General features: G+C 39.0%; 1 protein-coding gene across 4 annotated transcripts in view; it reads left to right on the top strand.

Annotated features, from left to right (window-relative positions):
- Positions 1 to 14,240, top strand: part of SPIDR (scaffold protein involved in DNA repair) — a 209,100-nt gene that overhangs the window by 69,323 nt on the left and 125,537 nt on the right. For all 4 annotated transcript variants that reach the window (XM_040585563.1, XM_040585564.1, XM_040585565.1 and 1 more), the window contains exon 8: positions 12,279 to 12,498. In XM_040585563.1, coding sequence (XP_040441497.1) covers positions 12,279 to 12,498 — 220 coding nt within the window. The remainder of the gene's footprint in view (positions 1 to 12,278; positions 12,499 to 14,240) is intronic.

A 14,240-nucleotide genomic window follows, 5' to 3' on the forward strand; every position in this document is an offset into this window, starting at 1 on the left:
TCTTAGTCACAAATTTTCTTGAATGAATGGTATCCACACAGTTTCTTATATTATTTTTTTAACTTGTCTTTATGTCATTGATAAAACCATTTGATAGCATGAGTGTTTATTTTCAAATCCTGCTGGAACTGCTCTTTACTTGGTTGTGATTCTCCACTGATAAAAAGCTCTAACTGTAATTCACAAAGTTAGTTCTCTGAAATTTTTTTGTGGGTTTTTTTTTTTTTGCATTCCACTTAAAGGGTACGTTACTTATAGTGAAAAGGGTTGGTTTTTTGTAAGCAGGCTGTATGATTTTAAGTCATACCCAAACTATTGGCTAAAACTACTCCCACCGTTTCTCACTGGAGCTTTAGAGGGCTTATATTCTGTGGCAAATTGCATACTATGTGTTCAAAATGCCACCCATGTGGAATGGCACGTTATATTTCTGACCTTAATTCTTTACTTATTTTTCCAGTCACTTTGCCTAGATCTGATGTCAAGCTAGCTGATCTCCAGTTATTGTAGGTCACTTTGTTTGCCCTTCCTGAATTGTAGCACAATATCATCATCCTTTCAGTTTTCTGGAATTTCTCCAGTGTTTGAAGACTCACTAGAAAGTAACATCAGGGAACCAGAAATGTCTTTAGCCAACTCTTTTCAGAAGTGCTGTGTTGAAAATTATACAGGCACTCTGACTTAAAACCAACCAAGCCTTCTGCATGTTTATCCTCCACCTGAGTTACTAATGGATAGGAGGTTACTTTATCGTTCTTGTGTGGTATGAGGACATCCTCTTGCTTCTGAAATATGGAACAGAAATTGATATTGAATAGTTCTGTCTTTAAAAGAAAATTAAAATCTGTAGTGTTCTCTACAGTAATGGACTTGTAACATCGCTAATATGGTAATATTCTTTTTGTCCTAGCTTCACAGGTGTCATTACAAAACGCTGTGTTTGACTGCTCACCATTTTGTTAGATTTTAACTCCTAGGCTGAAATATTCCATGCTAAAGTCTGCCTCTGGCTGAATTCCTTTCTTTGATTATTCTTCTTTCAGAAAATGAGTCAGAATTTGTTAGCATTTTATGAGAAAAAGGCTATGGGAAAATACCTTGCTCTGTTAAGTACATTTTAAAAATTCTGATGAGTGTCTTCAAGATGATTTAGTTTTGGCAGAAGATGAACCATTTCTGGGATATCCCTTTTGTCATCGTAGTGAAAATCTACAAGAACTTGGGCAAGTTAGAAGTCTTTTAGACAAACTACTGTTTCATTTACCTTATGAGCATTTGCTAAAATTTCTGAAAGATGCTGAACATGCCATAATTTAGGAATACACTTCAACTTCACAGCCAAAATTTCACTTCCAATTCCCAAACCTTATTCCAAAGCATAAAGATGATAAAATAATCATTAAAATAGCCTTGATAATATTTGTGGGATATTTTTTTACCTGGGAAAGAATTTGTTTTTGATAGTTTTGTTCTTTGAATGGCCATACCATTTCATGTCACTGAAATAAAATTGGTGTTTGGTTTGGAAAATGTCAGTTAGAATGGTTGAAATTCTAGTAATGTAACTAGATAACCTTCTAATTGCTTCTAGTCTAGAAATGTGAAGTGTCAGCACAGCAAATGCATACCACTTTAAGCTTTCATCTTTTAAGGTTCATACTAAGGGTGTCTAACTAATCTGAGGTACTTCTGTTTTGCCCAGTAATATTTCTAAACCACATTGTTTCCAGGATTGTTTCTGACTTTGGCTACAAAAGTAGAGGAAAGAACTTCTCAAATGACAAACTTGAATGAGTTATCAAAGGAGCCTGAAGATTAATGCAGAGGATTGAAGTAACTTAGTTGCTGGGAGAGCTGTTACATCATTTTGGATATCCCATAGATATGCAGACCAGAATTTCATTGCTATAGCAAAGGGGACCGATTTCAAATGAGATCAGTTTGAAGTCCTTCCATTTGAGATTTAAGGAGAAATGTTTCCAGAAGTGCGGGCCCTTCCCCCCTCGTTAGGCACTTCATGTTACAGAATTTTATGCCTTTGTTTTGCTGTTGTTTACTTTTATGTTGTATCAATGTCCACATTGTCCAACCCCCCCTTGTTTTGGCTCTTTTTTTTTTTTTTTTTTTTTTTCCTAATTTCTTTCTGTTTGCTCCCCTGATCCCTTTCTGTAAGTAAGCATTGTGGTTTGGCTGCCTCTTGGTCACTGGGATGAATCACTACCCCAGAAAAGAGCGCCGCCTTTCAGCACGCACTTTCTGGTTTTTATGCAGTGCGTGGGGGTCTCATTTTTGGCCGACTCATTCTGCAGGGCAGAATAAATCTTTTTGGGTCAAAATTGCATTTGGCAGCCGGTCCCTGTGTTTTACTAAGGATATGTGTTTTTGCAAGTGATTGGTCATTCCACTTCTGTAATCAAGCTAACCATATCAGACAGAGGCCTGAAAGGAGAGAAGACGAAAGCTTGCCCATGCTATGCAGTGTTTGTTGGATGCTTGCTGTGGTTAGTTCTAATGGAGATGGATGTTGGGCTCTTTGCCACAAATCCAGAATTTTTTTTTCTTGACAGGATGTAAGGGAGGCTGAGAGGTGTGCAGTCCCCATAACAGCAAGTCTCTGATCAGTCAAGCTGATGGTTTGAGAGTACTATGTGCAAGGGCTTTCAGACCATTTGCAAGGTTTTTTTTCCTGCATGCAGTGCTGCAACTTCCCTGTGAAGTTTCCTGTTTGGGCAAAGAGGAGATCTGGACAGTTGAGAGAGGAAAAAAAACAATCAGCAAAACCCCAAACCTTTTTCCTGTCTACTTGTTATACGGGGATTGCATGATGCAGAAGTAAAAACAGTGCTTTTCTGAGTTACATTCAGGCAACATTCCTGTCTATAGGACAGGACACCAACAATATTTGAAGCAAACTCATATAAATTTCTTCTGTAACTTCAGATTTTTTCTTCCTATACTTTTTATTTTCTATTGTTTTTATTTTCCTTCCAGTTATTAAACAGTTTGTTACCTAAAATGCATAAGCATATTATTCCTTAGCATTTGTAGTCTGATACAAGATATTTAGTATTTGTTGGCCTGAGATTGAGTTTTGGGATTGGACTACAATTGAATTTCAGTAATAAACCCAAACCGTTGATGTTTCCTTCCACACTGCTCCTTCCTCTCAGGGGCAATTGACCTTCAAGGAGCAACAATTCTTCAGTTTGCTGAGGCAAGTGGAGCACCCACATGAAGGGAGTAGGATGAAGCCCTGGAGATGAGGACAGGGTTTCACACGTAACAACACATTTTCAGGAAGGGAGAACAGAAGAGGACATAAACAATCACTCCCCCTGCTTTCAGTTTCAGTGACTATTAGGTGATAGGAAGAAAGGATTTTGACAGCTTGAATGTCATGAGACTTGCATAAAAATTTATGTCTGTGGATGAAGAAAACAAGAGTAGTCCTTAACAGCGTTTCCTCTTACCATGCAGAATTCTTCTGCAAGCATGAAAGTCTGAGCTTTGCTAGTTGTTACTTATTTACTTAGTTCTTGATAGTTTTTTTTATAACTTAAGATTTAGTACTATAAATTACAGACAAAATTTGGCAAGTGGTGAAATTTATGTTTAATTTTTTTTATTTTACTAGTCAACTGTCTGAACTTGTTACAGCATTGGGAAGGAAAAAATCAAATGTAAACTTGTCTTTTTCAAACAAGAATTCTTTGTATTGTTTTGGGTTTTTTTTTTTATGAGAAACAATAATGGCATGCACAGTCATTTTAAGTAGCTTACATATGTTCTTATAAAGAATGTATACTGTTTAAAGCACAGCCAAATTCAGCAGCCTTTTTAAAATGCATATAGATGTGGCAAGAAGCCATCATGCCTGCAAGACTTGGTGTGTCTTTGAGAAAAATATTTTTGAATGGCTTCAGAAGTTACCAGCCCAGGAAGAATAACAACATGTATAGATCAGAATAGCAACCAGATGTTTTTGTACAGGCTGTGAAAACATTGGAATCTCTACCTGGTTTTCAACATTGACTTTGGATTGCAAGGGTCTGCTTGGTATCTACCTGCTTGCTGAATTTGTTATTAACTGCACCTGCAATCTTTTACAGAAGGGAGGAGGAGGAATAATAATGGGATGCCAAGCAAAAGAATGTTTTTCTTTTGATTTATGCCTGTATTTTGATATTTTTACTTTTTACACTTGAGATTGAAAGTAAAATTTTATGGCCTGAACTAGAAAATGCAGGCTTGGCTGTTCTTCCACTGCAGATAGTAAATGCTGTCCCAGGAGCATGTCCAGCAACTGCAGTTTTGGAACCCACATTAGACAATTAGAAGTTAAATGATGTTGGGATGAAATAATGCCTGTGAAAAAAATAACTGAGGGAGATAAATTTGGAAGTGTGTTGCTGGTTTGCTTTATTAAACAAGGCATAAATTGGGGTTTTCTTTACTTCATACTTCCATAAGGTGTATCTGATCCACCCATCCGAACCAAAAGAAGAAATTTACTTTCATTCTTAGTGCAATAGGTGCTATTCCCAACATTAATGGTCCATTGTACTTTCAGCGAGAAATAGTATTTTATAAAGGCTTTTAGCTAGGATTAGTAGAAATTTGACCTGGGTCAGACCTGGGTAACACCTGTATTTCTTGTAGTTCATATTTCTAAAGAACTTGCCAGTTAAGTATGATTTAACTTTTCAGCCATGTTCTTTAGAAAAGTCAACTATGTCTGGTACAGCACAAATTTGCTTCTAAACTGCAGTTTGTAGATATGATTTGTTTGATAGCTTTTTGACAAAAGTAATAGTAATTTGTTTTTCTTATAAGGGGGAAAGACAGATGCTTTTAATTAAGATATCATTAAGATCAAGAATTGTGCATTTTGACTGTTTAGCTGGCAAGAACAAATACAGGTTGTCCTGACTGCCTTTGCATGAAACAAGTATTTGTTAGCAGTTTTTCAAATATTAATGTGACTTCAAGCAGTCTCATCTTCTTCCCAATCCCTCGGGTTTTCTTGTTTGTCTTGTTTTTCAGAAAGCTCTACTTGCGTGAGTATTGTTTTTTTAGCGATTTAAAAGGAAGGTGTTGAAGGACTGTTTCTTTTACCTTTTGCCCTGCTTGCTTGGTTTCTTTTATCCATGTGACTTACGGGGTAGGTCTTGTGGCTGATAAGTTTCTCTGTTATTTTGTCATTCTTGCTTTGCATGATAGTGCACATGTATTTAGTGATAGGTAGGTGCCTGTCCTTTATTACTAGAGGCTTTTTACTATCACAATAATAATAATTTCTACTATTCTCTTCTTCATGCTAGCATATGAAGGGTTTTTGTGTGTTTCTTTCTTTCTTTCTTTCTTTCCAGAATGTTCAGTGGGGCAGAGCTGTACACTGCTTAGCATTTTACTGAACTCCAGTTTTCTTCTGTGTTTGTAAGATCTGTTCTGTGTGTTTGTAGTTCACTGTTTTCTGCACTGTTACTGTGGCCTTTATGGAAATTTATTTCTACTGTGTGTCATGTATGATTGTTATATTCAGATGGGCACATCAAGTCCTTCAGCCCTGTGGGTGAGATGCATTCCCTCAACACTGCAAGATTTTTAAATCCTTATGGAAGAATGGAAAATTGAAAAATTCAGGAGTACCCACCATCACAGAGTCAGCCTGCAGATGTTTCATTTCTGGAGACACCAAAAAAAAATATGTAACAGTAGCCAGAGCTATCAATGCACAAATTGCAAGTATTACTCGGGGAAAACCATCTCTGAATTCCTCCATTCAGGTACAAATACACAAACATCACACCTCCCAGAGACCATAAATACTCCACTGTTCAGGGAAGTGTAAGCCATGCAGGAACCAGCCCAGCTGTTCTTGCTCATGTTGATGTGCTGGTGGTGTTACTGTTGTTACTTCTGCTGAGCTGATCTGCGTGGAGGTGCCCTGGCTGTCCCAGCTAACACATTCAAATCATGCAGAATGTGGTAAATTACCTTCTGTCCCAGCTTCCTCTGCAGGACCTGGGAGATGTTGCATACCCCAGGTTGTTGTCCTAAAGCACTTTTCCTCACCCTGTAGGTCTTGTAGGGCCTCCTTTGCTGCTAGAGTTCTATCAGCTGTCAAAAGAGAGTTTGTTCCCTTTGAGAGCTTTCCGTTCAAGGCTACAGGTGTTCTTCTGTATCATTTGAACAGTAACACTTCAGCAAAATTCACTTAAGTGAGGTGAAACTGCATGTAGACTTACTGATGTTAACATCTGATGCAGTTCCCATACAGCAGGTCCTATGGATCCTCTCCCTGCCATGTGTTCAGCTTCCTGTGACAGTGTAGCAAGAAAAACATAAAATGTGCAGTCCCCAAAAGAGCATAATTTCTATGTTTTTCTCCTCATTTGTCTTCCTTATTGGTAGTTATGGAGTTATTAAAATGAAGTTTAGACTTGTATTTCAGGCACTGAAGTCAGGATGTCTGAACTTTTTTTTTTTTAAATTCTCCTCCTCAATGTTTTTCCTTTTATTCTTTCCAAACTGCTTTTTGGTTGTTAAAGAGTCAAAGGAGAATGGCTTTCTTCTTAGACTCCCTCCTAGTCTGCCCTTGGCATGACCAGTGCATCATCATCTGTGACCATGTACATTTGGTGTTGATGTGGCTTAAATATATGCATCTGCTGTGAAGCCACTTTATTAGGTCTGAAGATTAAGGTCATTCCCTCTGCCAGAGATGTAGAGTCATGTTGAAGTTTTCCAAAGGCTCAAGATCTCAGGGTCCGTGATCTCCAAAGGAACAGGGAATTATTTTTTTTTCTTATTTAACCCTCCTGGAATTCAGGGTAATGCAGAACATCTGCAAAGTACTGCATCAAAACATGTTTTGATGACATGGTATATGACTGAAGGGCAGCATCACCCTATGTACTGAAATAATAAACAGAAATGAAAGGAACTAACTGGGGAAACTGATGCATTCAGCATGAAATTTGTTTGTTCATCTCCACGCACTTGAAATATGTTCATGGATTAATTGAGCTACTTCACGTCTGGATTGCAAACTGGAGTGAGACACCAACATCCTAGAGGTCAATTGGAATTAAATAATTGACTATGGATGTAAGAACACATCTCCTAGGTGATCAAACAAAAAATTACTCTAGCCTAAGATCCTGTTTCTGGCAGTGACAAGAGCTACCTAAATGCCTAGGAAAACCTGTAACAGGGCTAACACTTGATACTTCCCCAAAGTATTCTTCCGATGATCTCCTAAAGATCTCTAAGTTAGGGACTTTCTGAACCAAAACTAATGTCTGTGGTTTTAGTAATTCTAAATAATTTTCTTTCTCCTACCATGAAGCTACTTGTTGCTTTTCTGAACCCATGTACGTAACATAGACTTGTTTTGATCACACAATTGTGAAGCATCAGGCTTTTCTGGAAATTATTCCCAAGGTCTTTGCCAGGTTCATTCTGTTACTACTGTTGCCAAAAAGACCTTTCCCTATGATTTCAAAGGTTCTCCTAACAGTAGCAATGAGAGGCTAATGTCCCACTTGCCTAGGTTTGGATCGGGATTTTTTCATCTGTGTCTGAGGAGCTTGAAGATGTGGCTCAGCATGTGCTGGTGGGGTGGTGCTGAATCTGCCTGGCCGACCCCTCATGGCAGGGCTGCTGGATGGTTTTTGTTAGACCTTCTTGTTTCTTGGCTGGGAGGGAGGTTCTTGTCAATCATAGAGAAGCTTCACCAGAAATACTTCCCTGCTTAAATGGCTTCTTCCTCCCACCAGTCAGTTGCTCCTGCTGGTTTCACTCATTCTGGACCACTTGTGAGGTCTAGAGGAATTAATTTGTTTGATCACGGTCCATCTAGCAATGATTTCTGTCTGTTGCCTTCCAGTGGGTGGCACTTACTGCAGCAGTGTTCTGCAACAGGCTGATGTGACCTCTCTAAGGGTGGAAACTAACCCAGCTTATCAGTGGTACCTGATTTTCCTTGTACTTCAGCCCTTCCGTGGCCAACATTTTGAATCACTAGTAGCCAGCATGTTGCTGCGTGTCTTTGTGAAAGTTTTTTTTTTTTTTCTTATGGAAAATTCTGTTAGAAGTGACGGAGCCTTACAGGCCCTGTTGGCTGATTTCTCCTCCTTTTAAATGGTGCTCTTTAAAGGAGGCACGTTGTACATTCCAAATACCTCTTCAAAATTCACACTCAACCAGATTTATCAGCGCCTTTCTATCTCTCTTTGTGGCACCTCAAGTGTAGCGTATCAGGGATTGAATTTATACTTCATGTCCCTGGGATGAATAAGCTCTCTGTTTATATTCATGGGGCCAGATCTTTCAAATGATCCTTGAGCCTGTGTCAGTGCATGTTTTCTCTGACTTCCCAGCTGACTGTGAAGGCTGCAGAGAGGTGCCAGAAGGGGCAGCTGTCTGTGCTAGGCTGTCTTCCAGGACTGCTGAGCTGCAGCAGCCCTCTGTCACCAGGAGCTCACAGTGCCCAAGGCTTTCCTGAGAAATGCACCTATGTCTGATGCTGATCAGGCAGCAATTTGGGTTTCAATCTTTATCTCCCTCAAGCATTGTGCTGTTGCCAGAGTGCAACAGAGGCATCTGGCACCAAAGAGCTGCTTTCTTAAGCAGTCCTTAAATTGCTGCTTGAATGGAAGATTTCTAAACACATCCAGGCAGCTGTATGCTCACTCTGTGTGTGTATGTGGGCTTGTCTTTCAACGGGGGAAGAAAGGTTACCTTCAAGCAAACAAGCTGAAGCTTTTTAAAATGAGCATTCCATAGGTACCTGCAGTTCTTACTCTTTCTCAAGGTCCCTCCAATGTATAGCATTATGCCTACGGTTGGCAGTTGAAAGTTAACACTAGGTATGCTCTGACCTATGTTTTCATTGCTGTAGCATGTGTCTACCCATTGCGGACACTAAGGCTCAAAAAAGATGAGAGTCTGGCCAGGAGCTGCAGAACATGTGTATGCTTATGGAATCAAATGTGCCTGTGGACCACGCACCTTGAACAGCTGTATCTCTGTTCGGTAACCTCATCTTGCCTGTCCTTCCTGTGTGCTGAAGGAGCTTCTTAAAGACAGTCCAGCCTGAGCACCATAAGGGAAAAGAAGTAACTGGATAGTGCTTGAAACTGGCTTAATCCAGCTTGGTTGGGCTGTTACTGAAAAGAACCGTCATCTCTCAGTCCCTTCCTGCCCCACATGCCCCCTTTCCATTTACTTGATGCTTCCTCTCCCTAATACCTGCTCGTGCGCTTTGGTGGCTTTGCAATTAGCTGGATTAGCTCATTGATTTTGTTAAAAACTAATCCTGAAGAAAGAAATCCTTAAGTGCTTTAGACAGCAGAATGGGAAATGAAGGAATATGCAGCGTAGGAACGGGCAGGATTGCAGCACAGTTATTGCTTGCACCTTTTTGAATACGTATTATTTTAAGATATTCTTCCTTGGTTTAAGATTACTAGGTATTGCCAGGAAACCTGTGCATCTGTGAATTTTAATTTCTTGGGCTGTAATTTTGCTTTGCAAGTGAAATTACATGAATGAGGATTTCACCAAGGAAGTAAGAACTTCTGTGAATTATCCAAGGGTGAAAGAGAACACTGCAAAATGTTGCAGTGAGCTTTTCATGCAGATGAACAAACAAGTAAACTTCTCTGGAAACTGTAGAAATTGCAGTGATCCAGCCTATCTCCTCGCCCACAAATTATCCCTTAAATGTGCAGCCACATATATTTGATTTATTTTTGATTGACTTAACAATACAAGAGCCAAATGAATTAAAAATGAAACTACCTTCTGAACCTCAGTGTTTCATCACATGCCAGGAATCCAAAGTGCTTTGCCATGCTGTTTGAGAGAGCATTCTATCATCATCAGTAATAATTTCTGAGTAATTACATTAAACTATCTCTGTGCATCTAAATAAACAAATAGTCTGTGGTTCTGTAGAATGTGCATGTGTGCCAAGTGTGAGACTTGGCTAGCTGAAATTGTGATGCTTTTAACACAGAAACATTCGGCTCCATTTAGTATCAGCTCCCAGTGTTTGCACCAACTTTAAGACTGGCTTGCAAGAGGTGCTGGTACTTGGTAGGGTTTTTTCCTCCAGTGCCTTTTAGAAGCTTTCATATAGGTATAGTTCTTGATTTACTTACTATTTATCAGTGTTTTAGAAGTATTTAAAAGAAGAATGTTATTAGGTTGTCACTCATTTTCTTCAACCTGCTTTATCAGCTGAGTAACATGTACGCTGTTGACCAGTAAGAATTGTCATAAAATTCTGTGTGTAAGAAATGTGTAGTTCAGAAGTGATGAACAGTCTCTCTCATAAGCTGTCTTAATACTTGGTTTTTATAGACTGTTATTGTTTTTTAAAATTGAAGCTGATTATTTTGCTACTTGGTTTTTAAAGTGGATGAAAATGCAAATTATGCAGTATGTCTAGAGGGGAGAGGTAAATGCTCACTTTGAAAGCTGAGAATTTTTGTGGTTAGGGGCATTTGTTTCTGTGTGCCAGATGACTTGGGGTTGACAGAGGACCACAACTGCAGCTAGTCAGGCAAAACACAATTCAAGTGTGAATATTCTAAGTCCTTGCCTTTAGGCATAGAAAACTAGTCTGCACTCACACTTAGCAGAAGTTTGCACATAAGCAGACCTTAGCACAGTGCAGTGAGTATTTAGAGTGGCACCATGATGTTGCAGCCTTCCCTCAGAAGGTGACAGCAGTGAGGAGTAATAGCAGTGGCAACCACTTCTTTTCATCAGCCAGTCTCACAGGACTTGGCAGAAAGCATCGATTCTCCTACTGCTGTTTCTCAGATCTGGAAAAGGAGGTTGAGCTGTAATGCCTTGAGCACCAATGTCTTACGTACATCACATAGAGGACTTTCTGGTGGAACCCTTTATGCTGCTGAAAAATACCAGTTCATGGGAAACAGAACACTTTGCAGAAGTATGTTGCATGTGATGAAAATTTGATTCACATAAAAGTGGTTTTGAGAATGTTTCAGTTTTATATTTCAAAATTACTTTATTTCAGTTTCAGCATAAAATGTAATAAAGACTGGGGAATACAAACAGGGAAAAAATATTTTAAAGTTTCTCATAAACCGTAACTAAGATATTTTCATTTATTTTCCAAAGGAAAGACATTCACAATTGTGAAATGGGCCTTAAAATAAACAAACAAATAACTAGTACAGCTCTGCCATTAAGTTCCAGTATCATGTTCTTAGTTCCTCCCCTGCTTCTTTGCTGTGGGAAGACTGTAATTTATTTCAGCTGTTTTTCTCAGGATGCTGCGTTTTTCCCAGTGTAGCTTGTGAATCAACATGGGTAGAATTAGGGTGCTGCTGCCCTGTCCTCTGGCACCATCTTTCTCCACTAACTGCTCGTAGCATTTGGCAGGTAGATAACAACAATTCTTTCCTCAGTGACCAGCGTGCAAATCTGACCAGGGCTAGGTGAGAAAGCGAATAAATTTTACATAATCTTACAGTGCGGACTCAGGTCTGAATGAGTAGCTGTTACCCTGTGCAGACTGCAAAGGGAGGTAGAAGTAATATCATTTCTGTTGTTTCTTGTTCAGCATATCAAAAGTGCTTAGAATTGAACTGTGGGGATGCTGGTATCTATTCATGTTTCTTTAAAACGAGAGAGCCTTCTGTGTCCTGATTGCCTCCTGATAAAATGGATGATAAGTTTTGTGATAATTATTTTTAGGCAGTGAATATCTTACTCCCTCTTTCTCCACATTCATCTCTAAGTGTGAATCGTCAGCTTTTAGATGCTTTGTACCTAACAGAAACTCTTCTAACTTGGTCCCTGACAACTCTTGCTTTGAGAAAGGTCAAGGAGGGCAATCACAGCTTCACTTTTAACACAGTGTGATTATTCTTTTTTTAAATAAATTTATTTTATGCAGTATCTAATAAAAAAAGACTGAATAAAGTGAATGAGTTGCAATATTAAAAAGTTCAGATGTGGTGGGAGAGGACTTGTTGTGAGGAGTTTGTGATTTCATTGGTGTTTGGAAGAAGTGCAGGTAGGCTTTCGTCTCCACGGTTAATAGTATTTATGAAGAAAAGAAAAATGGCCACAAAACTTCAACGTAAGTCTTTTGGTGGGGCAATGTATTCTACTCGCGTAGATTTTTCACACTCAGACAGATCTGCAGAGAGCAGAGGGATGCACATCTTTATAATTTCTTTCTCCTCATCCAGATTTTGCATTTTTGTTTTTCATTTTAATTTACTTTCCAGATAAAACCGGTGTCTTAATTGTGAAGATCTTAGAAATGTTTGAAGAGTGTACAATACAAGTTGCCATCTGCCAGCAGCTGGAACAGTCTCCTGCTATGCTTTCATCCGAGGATGCTGTCATCAGTGCAGGAGAACCAATACTCAAAGTCCTCTTTGCAAGAGAGACAGCAGCTTACCTGAAGAGCAAGCCACAGGATGTCATCCACATCTACCCTCCATGGTGAGTAGGGAGAACTGGCCACGCTTGCTGTAGCACTGCAGAACAAAGTGGGGTTGGTGGCATGCTGGCTGCACTCTTGTAGGAAAGACCTTCTGGAGTAAGGGGGGGGCAGGGCTTTCTTCTGGTCATCTGTCTCTGGCAGATGGAGAGACTTTGACAGATACCTTAAAGGTATCTCAGATAACAACTAAATGTGTATCATAATGCCTTTAGTGTTGCTCAGGGCTTCAGTTTTGTTTTTACTTAATATTTTCGAGTTTAGAGGAATGGAAAGGCCTGAGCAATGTCTTATCAATGATAAGGCCAATAAAGTGCATACTTTCTGGTAGCAAAGTAGTTCAGGAATGCTCATCTGTTGCTGTGAGTACAGGTATAATGTTTCAGTGGAAAAGCCTGTATTAACTGTACAGCATTCAGCAAAAACAACATGCAGCTAAAAAAGGGGGGGGGGGGGAGAAGAAATGAGTTTCATGTTGTTTTTATGGAATCATTAGACACATTTTTAGTAGTTCCATGTTGCTGCTGCTGTCACTGCCTTCAGTTCCCCAAATTCCTCTCCGGTGCAACCCTTTCTGGAATTCTTCAAAATGTTTGGTCTACATTTGTGATTTTTTCTGAATTGGATTACTTTGCTGGTTTCAAGGGGTAGCATAAAGCGATGCAATTTCTAGAAAAGCAGTTGGTTGATGGTGGCTGTAGGCTGGAATGTCTGCTCTTCATAAAACTTCAAGAGAACTTCAAAGTGGGAATATTACTTCTTCTTTTCACTCTTCTCAACCCAAAGTATAAAAGAGGAAGTATTTTTCTTCTTATATATTTCAGCATTCATTACCTGAGTTTTAACCTCCAGCTGCAGCAGAATCCTGCCTCTAGTGTTTGTCAATATCCTTTTGCAAAATAGCTCTTCCTGTTTTGCAGAGGTTTGTACCTGGTTTTTATCTTTATTGATAGTTGCAAATCTTTTTTGGGTTCCCCAGTTTGTAATCTTTCACTTCTAAAATGTTGGTTAGCTCTTTTTGGAGGTGATTCAAAAATTAATTACTTAATCTGTGGTTTATTATGGCTACAGATACAACTATTGATATTTTACATGTGAAAAGATCAGTAGCTAAGGGAAATACAGTTGAATAAATTAAGTCCTAGTCTAATATGAAATAAGTCACTGCTGCTTTGTTTTTATTCTTCCTCCCACCCCAAAGGTACTAACGTTTGTTCTTTTTTACCTCTTCCTTCAACAAGTTTCTTTTCATGCTTTACATTTGCTTTTGTTTGCCCCTGTTTTCTTCTTGTTTCTCTCTTCTGCAAACTGCCATCTTAGTTCTGTTTTTCTCTTTATGTTTCCTCTGTATAGACCTTAACCTACACAAAGATTTTTGTACCGGCAAAGCTGTTTTAGTTAGGGTATGATTCAACTTCTTTTGTCCCCTCCTTTTTTCTTTCCCCAAATGGTTACTGTCAGTATGCTTAGCATGTTTAAGTCCCAGACTGCTCCAGCTTGTTCCATGTCTGCTTTGGGGAGATGTAACAGATCCTTTCCAGACTACAAGCATCCATAACTGTACTAGTGTAGTCTTCTCATTTGTTTAAATTCTAAGATGTTCTGGACATAAAACTCATTCATATATATGTATATATATATAAACTGAGATTTCTTGAGAAAACTTTATAGCTGCCTGTTGTTCCAGAAATACCACTTTTTGTTTGCTTTTGTTTTTTATTTTAGTAGGATGCACTTTTCATGT

The sequence above is a fragment of the Falco naumanni genome, chromosome 3 (assembly GCF_017639655.2).
Source record: "Falco naumanni isolate bFalNau1 chromosome 3, bFalNau1.pat, whole genome shotgun sequence".
NCBI lineage: Eukaryota > Metazoa > Chordata > Aves > Falconiformes > Falconidae > Falco > Falco naumanni.